Here is a 7,246-nt window from a genome sequence, read left to right as displayed (position 1 = left end):
CCTCCCTCTCTCCTTACCCTGAAAGACACTAATGTTCCTCAGTACTTGTGGGGTGCTAAGCATCATCTGAGTCTCTTCCAGCAGTGTTTCCATTCTATCCAATACAAATCTCTGAAATGGAAAGATAAATATGTATATAAATAGTAATAACTTAGCTGGCTACCTGAAAGAAAAAGATCAGGGCAGACACAAATGAAGACATTGGTTAGGAGACCTGCCAAAGAAACCTAATCATCTGGGGCTTGTCTGGAAGTTGTCATCCCACGACCACTCCTTGTTCTAGTTCATGTAGAGGGGTGATGCTGTAGAGGGTAATATAGGAGAAGGCTGCACATTTGCCTAATGTTTTTATACAGAAACTTGAAGAGATACGAATGTGTTTGGGGCTATCCACTTTAGGAAATCAAGACTGGGGGATTGATTGTGTTTCATGATATCCCTGAAAAATTTTCTCACTAAACCAGTATTAATCTGGGAGGTGGATCTCATGGTTTAGAGAAATACTCTGCATGGGAAATGTCATAATATTTCATAATTTCATAAAATACTTCTTATGGGTTTTCAACTATAAAATAGCTCTGTGAAGGAGGTACAATTAAATCTTCACTTCAGATAAGAACACTGAGAGTAGGATAGATTAAATAGCTATACAATCATACATGTAATATGACTGTGACAAGTCATAGCGCAAACTCAAGTCTGCCCTATGGCCAATCCCAAGGGTCCAAATTTTTTACTGCCTTTTGCAAAAGCTATACTTCTACAATAGAACTCATATTCATAGTTCAAAAAATTTCTGAACTCAATGAGACCACTTATACACACGTTTTTAAGTTTTATTTATACTTCTTAGTTCAAGAATTACACACTAGTCAACATTATTATATATTTACATGCTGAAACTGGCTGTAATAAGTTTAAATTCAAGAAAATAATTCTTATGTGCTACTCATTTATAATCCTCATTTGTTACTATCTCATGTATCCCAGAGATTGTAGTAGTCCTGTTTTTAGAAAGACATGAAAATAGATGCAATGATATCCACTTGTGTTTTGCATTTTCTAGCCATTGGAAAATGTGCATTATGTGCATATTAAGAAAGGCTACAAGGTAATTAGTAAGGCTGAAAATCACTACATTGTGAAGAAACTAGAATATCACTTGTTAGAAAAGGACAATTCAGAACTGTGCAGGGACAATATTTAAAATGAACCTATTTAAACACCCATGCAAATAAAAACTTTAAAATGTCATGGAATTTAAATTATTTTCAACACTGTTTGAATTAATATGCTTAAAATGACCACTGGACACAAATTATTGAAATAAAAAGAGAAAGATACAAGCTGATGGAACTGTCAACTTGCTTCAGATGGTGCCAGGACACAGATATGGGCATCAGAATAATGACATGTGACAAGAGAGAGAGATTTGGCTTTCAAGTTAAAAAAACACAAGTTTTTGTTTTTGTTCATTTTGGATCACATTTAACTTTATCACAAAACAAATTCTCAAAGCAAATTAAAATCTGATGTTAGCATTTTGCACATATCTATATATCTACAGAAATGTTTTACTTCAACTTTCAAATAACTAATAGATGTTTAATATTTTTTTCCCTTAAATTATTTCCTTAGGGCAGTATCTTAATTAGCATTCTGTTGGCTCCTTACTACTTTTTTTTACAATGTCCCTGGTGTATTTGGAAAATATTTTTTAAACCTTTGGTGTGAAGCAGTGTCTTTTTTTCTCCCATTTTCCCTCATTTTTCCATTTTCCTTTTTTTAAAATAATTATGGAGTCTTTGGTTAAAAGGAAAAATGCTATCTAAGGACAAATGCTATTATTAAAAAAAAAGTCTTCTCTATGTGCTATTGTGAAACATATATCTGGAGCAGGTATATAATAAGCATTTGTTTTTCCTGTAGTGCCATCAATATAAACTTTTACTCTTTGAAAATTGAGATTTAAGTTATGAACTTTGGTTTCTTAAACTCTTACATATAAAAAGATCTATCAAGTAATCAATGATCATTTCTGCTTCTCCCAGTTGCCATTTCTAAGGCTATCTCTTGGTTGTTATAAACACTACAGTGTTTCCCATAGACGGGGTATGAGTGGGACTGACAAGAAAAAGTGTGTGTGTATGTGTGTGTGTGTGTGTGAGAGAGAGAGCAAATTAAAACCCTTCTGTCTGGGATCCCAAAGCATTTATGCAAAAGGGTGTTTGAATTTCTTTGCTGGGGCTGCAGTAACTATTTTTACTTAGTAAAAATTAAAAAAAAAAATAACTAAATAATGATTTGTATCTATTGACTATTCATTTACAGCATGTTTAATTATTTACATAATAACACAGCAACTGAAGCCATAAACAGAATTAGCACATTGCCTTACCATAAAATACAAATTAGAAGTTAAAAATATTTAAGAAATCTGTTTTAATATTTACACACGCTCAGTGAAAGTTATGGTTGCTCACATTACATGGACTCTGTACACTGAGCAAAATGGCATGATTGCTACAGTTGAAAGTATCTGCCCTAACCAACATGGTGGGGTTTAGTTATTTTTTTTCCTCCTCTTGGGAGGAATATATATATATATATATATTTATCATTTTCTGTTTTCTTAAGACATTTTTGCTTTTAAATCACCATTGAACAATGCTAGTTGTTTTCTTGAAAAAGAGAATAAGTAGACAAGCAATGTGAGAACTAGTTAATTTCCATGTTCTGAGGTACAGTACTATTATAGTGTCAAACTGTGCAGTGGTTCATAAGAACTGTAGGCATTGATTCGCTGATAGAGAAATGCTCAGTACCCTGTATTACTTGTTTCAATATGTTGATTTGTCGGCTGCCAAATTAAAAATATTCATACATTGGTTTAATGAAGGAAATAAAACATATTAGCTTATTCCTTTTGATTTCCAACATATGAATGCATATATATGTATGTATGTTTATATGGATCTATATATACACATATATACATGTAAATATGCGGTAAGACCTGTTTGTTGGCTGTTTTTGTACGAATTCAATCATAAAATTGGAACACAGTTACCTATAGAAAATGGAAATTGTCTTAGTAGACAATTTAATGCAGGTCTTGCTTAAAATAAACGTGATTCATTTCTCCATTATGCATCCCACTGAACTTTCTCTATGCGTTGTGCTTTTGTAAGCTGACAGATTTTTTTGTGTTCCTAATACTAGAATGTAAAGTCTTTTGGTTCCTAAACCATTTTTTATTATTACTATTTTTCACTTAGCACTGCTTTTGAAGAAATGAGGAAAGGTCTAGATGGCACTGCTTAAGTCTTTTCCCCTGTTATTAAATTGCAGTAGAAAGAATTGTAACATTCCTTATGCAAACACATGATTATGTTGCATGAGTTTTCAATTCTGAAAATGCATTTCATACCTACTAGCAGTCATGTACAATATATATATATACAGATTGAGATCAAAGATTTCATTGAGAGTGTGCCTTTTAGAGTCAGAATTTGCCTATGAATTTCACAGAGATGAAAAACACCTTAATTGCTGGCTATCGGGCTATTTCATAAACAAAAGAAAAACTATACATATATGTATAAACTGATAGTAATGCTATATCAGAATTGCCAAAACATACTTTTGTGGTCCTGGATGCCAAGCTGACTAGTCTGTTTTGAAGACTTAAAGATCTAGCTCCCCTCCCTTCCCCTCCCCCAATCTGGTAACTAAAATTCAGTTCAACTACAAAAAAAACACAATTGTTTAAGAATAAATTCTATATCTACTGTTATCTCTGGGTGGGATGAGTCAAGTTTTTCTACCTACATGGTTACTAAATGCCAATCAATGGATTTTACTCTAGGGTTTCTGTTCCAGTGTCCCATCTTTTTCCTTTCCCCAAGATTTTTCTTAACACTGCGATCAGAAATGAATCCCTGGTCATATGCTTTTGAAGCTCATGCTGCTAAGTTGCTTTTTCTGTCCACTTTGATCTAGATTTCTCTGTTGACTTTCCCGGACATCAAAATTTTGTTGGAACCTATAACAATATCAAGGATTTGTATGGCTTTTAAGCTAATTGCAGATAAGAACCACTTCTAGGCTGGAGCTCTGAGTTGTCTCTAGAAAAACCTTTCCAGAATGGCATTTTAGAGTTGTGAACCTGAGTTATCAATATGCTCCTTCTTGATATATGCTACTCAAACTTTAACCCCTAGTTACAAGGGGCAGGCACTTTTATTAGTGTGATGTCTCAAAATGACTGCCTAGGGGAAAGTGTGTCCCTGGAGAAACTCAAGGAATCTCTGCTCTGAGCCCATGGGCAATGCGTCGGTTGGATTCTGCCCAAAGGTCATACTCAGAGGTGTTCAAGTGTATAAGCAAAAAATAAGGGCCAGAGCTCCCTATGCTGGTGGAAAAAAAAAACCATCCTATCTGGGGGACAAATTCAGATAGATGCTAAACTTTTTTTCCTCTGATAGTGAAGAATAGAAGGACAGCAGGACTCCATCTTATTCTAAGCTGCTGAATCATCAGGGAAAGAAAACATCCATTTATCCACAGGCAGATACTGGCCTTAGCTGCTATGCACAATTAGGGATGTTACTCTAAAAAGAAGTGCTGTTTTTTTTTAAATAGAAATAGCAAAGTCATCCTCTAAGAAAAGTTTCAATCAAATCTAACTCTAAGGAAAAATGAGGAATTCACTATTTCCTCTGAGAATGGCAAAATATAAACTTCACATTGATACAAATAAAATATATGAGCTTATTCTTTTCTCTTTGTCCAACATATGAATGCATATATCCAATTAGTATAGAAAGAAGCATAATCACATAATTTAAAAATTGAATAAAAATAATATATCATGCCTGCCTGATTATCAGCTATACATTTTTCTGCAGTATCAACTGAGGCTCATAACATTCACATGTAATGTGGCTTTGTTGTTCTTCTATTTTCCATGACTTTCTATTTGATTAGGCAGACTGCAACATATACAATGAAAGCACCCTAAAAAAATCAAACTCCTCAAGTCAACAACTAAACCTACTTGTGTACATAATCTCTTGAGTATAGTTTGCCATGAAAGACAAAGGTGAACTTCATTGTACATAGAGAAAAACAGTTCTCTTAAAATCTCTCCAAAGACTTATTCTGTCTGTCTCTTAAGAATATAATCAGAATTTCAGAAACAAGAAAAGTTGGAAAAGACCATTAAGCCCGCTAAAGAAATGAACAAATCCTTCTTTTGAAATACCCTATTAAATTCAGAAATAAACTACAGGAAAATGTAGAGTCAGAGAAAAGCATCTTGTGTGCTAGCTCTGTCTGTGCTTTATATTCATACATTGGAATTACTCCCAGTGTAACCTAAGATGCTTCTAATTCTGCTAACATTTCTGTTGAGGGGTTGTCTTTTGATTAGGGACACTATAAAAATTCTTCAGGTATGCTGTCAAAAGCTTGTGAGTTTGGAGGGAAAGAAATCTCTTTCATTCTACCTTCTGCCACTGAATACAGTATGTATGGACCACATGCTTGTAATGGGCTAAGGGTAATGCTGCTTGCGTGCTTTAATTTCGTTACAACTGTTGTCTCTGAATTTTTCACTCTGTTTTGGGTTATTAACTCTTATTTTTAACTGCCTCAGAAAGAGCATTTTAGAAAAATTTCTTTCAGCCACCAGGCATGATCATGTTTAGAAGTCTCCCCGTTTCTAAATGTCAAAATGGAAGACGTCAGCGTTGATTCCTAAGCTCAAGCAAACATGGGCTGGCCAAATTGGTTTCCTGAGTCTCTGTCTTGACTCTCCCTATCTTGTTTGAGAACATGAGAACCTTCTAGAATCTGGTGGGAATTAACTTCCTGTGGCACCATCATCAGCTTAATAAGACAGGCAGATATCGTCTTCAGTAAGCATATTTGCATGGCATGGCAGATAGCAGGACAAGCTTAGGAATGAAGATGGGGAGTATCTGGATATGACCACATCTCAGCGAGATGACTGATGATGCTACTGAGCCTTCTGGAAGATCATCTAAATTATTCCCCTCTGTATAGGCTGTGTACTAAGCAGATAAGGTGGAACACAGACTCAATCTTGCCAGCATGTGTACAAATCACTTGCATTTTAAATGGAAAACCCCAAGGACCTTAGCATTTTCATGACTTAGCAGAAGCAACCCAAATGGTATGAATTGGACCACAGGTTAGGCCAGCAACTAAGGTATTTTAGCATCACTTTTGTCCTGGATTGATGTGTTTTCCAAGTTCTATGTCAGGCTGTACAACTGGTTTGAAGAGGAATCTAGTCCTTGCTTCCCATGGGAGGCTATGTTTTAGTTCACATAATAAAGCCAGTAGACGATGTTGAAGAAGGAGAAAACCACTGGGAAGAATATGCGGGACCACCGATCTATGGCATTCACATCAGTCAAGTCGGGAATGGTGATTTTCAGTTGGGAGGCGCGTCTCCGCAGGCGGCTTTTCTTCTGTGCCACGTGCCGTTCCAGGGCATTTCGGCCAAAACTATGCCTGGGCAACCCGGCTTTCCGATACTGGATGCTGGAGGCATCATAGGCCAGCATTGTGCTCCTTGGGTCTCCAAGTCCCATCACAGCCTCGGAGGTGGCCATTTCATTTTTTATCTCAAGAGTGCTCAGTAAGATGTTCTCATGGGGGTCCATCTGCAAGGGGGAAGAAACAAACAAGACTTTCAAAACAGAAAGCCTTTACTGGTGATTTTTACACAAGGTGCTATGATATGTAGTTCGGATATTCATGATTAAGAGAATTGGCTTTATGTCCACATGCTCTAAATTTGAACTGTGGTTCTGCCACTATAAACTATGAACTTCAGTTTCTTCATCTACTAAATGGTATAATAATCCACTCCAAGAGGATGGCTGTAATGATGTAATGGTATAATAGATTGTTGCTAGTACCATTTTCATGATTTCCACATAGAGCATGCAGAGAAATGGAAAGCATGACCTCCCCCTTTAAATAATTTACAGTCTTGATTAAAAATACCTAAAAAATCTAAACTGAACTAGGGTTGAAATAGTATTAGGGGATGAATTACTAAATTGTGCTCACAATAGAAGCCTAATTACAGATGAATTCATGATAAAACCAGAACTAAAAGTAGTAGGTAACATATATTAAGCACTTGATACACACGCCAGAAACATTTTTATGTAACTTCATTTAACTGATGCTTCTTAACACCCACACA

General features: G+C 35.5%; 1 protein-coding gene across 3 annotated transcripts in view; it reads right to left on the bottom strand.

Moving 5' to 3' along the window:
• The window catches only part of GABRB2 (gamma-aminobutyric acid type A receptor beta2 subunit), a 305,548-nt gene continuing 299,116 nt past the window's right edge, over nucleotides 815–7,246 (bottom strand). For all 3 annotated transcript variants that reach the window (XM_018050082.1, XM_018050081.1, XM_018050083.1), the window contains one exon: nucleotides 815–6,695. In XM_018050082.1, coding sequence (XP_017905571.1) covers nucleotides 6,348–6,695 — 348 coding nt within the window. In that variant the 3' untranslated portion in view covers nucleotides 815–6,347. The remainder of the gene's footprint in view (nucleotides 6,696–7,246) is intronic.

The sequence above is a fragment of the Capra hircus genome, chromosome 7, assembly GCF_001704415.2.
Source record: "Capra hircus breed San Clemente chromosome 7, ASM170441v1, whole genome shotgun sequence".
Lineage (NCBI taxonomy): Eukaryota > Metazoa > Chordata > Mammalia > Artiodactyla > Bovidae > Capra > Capra hircus.
This window is presented reverse-complemented; position numbering and strand designations above follow the sequence as displayed.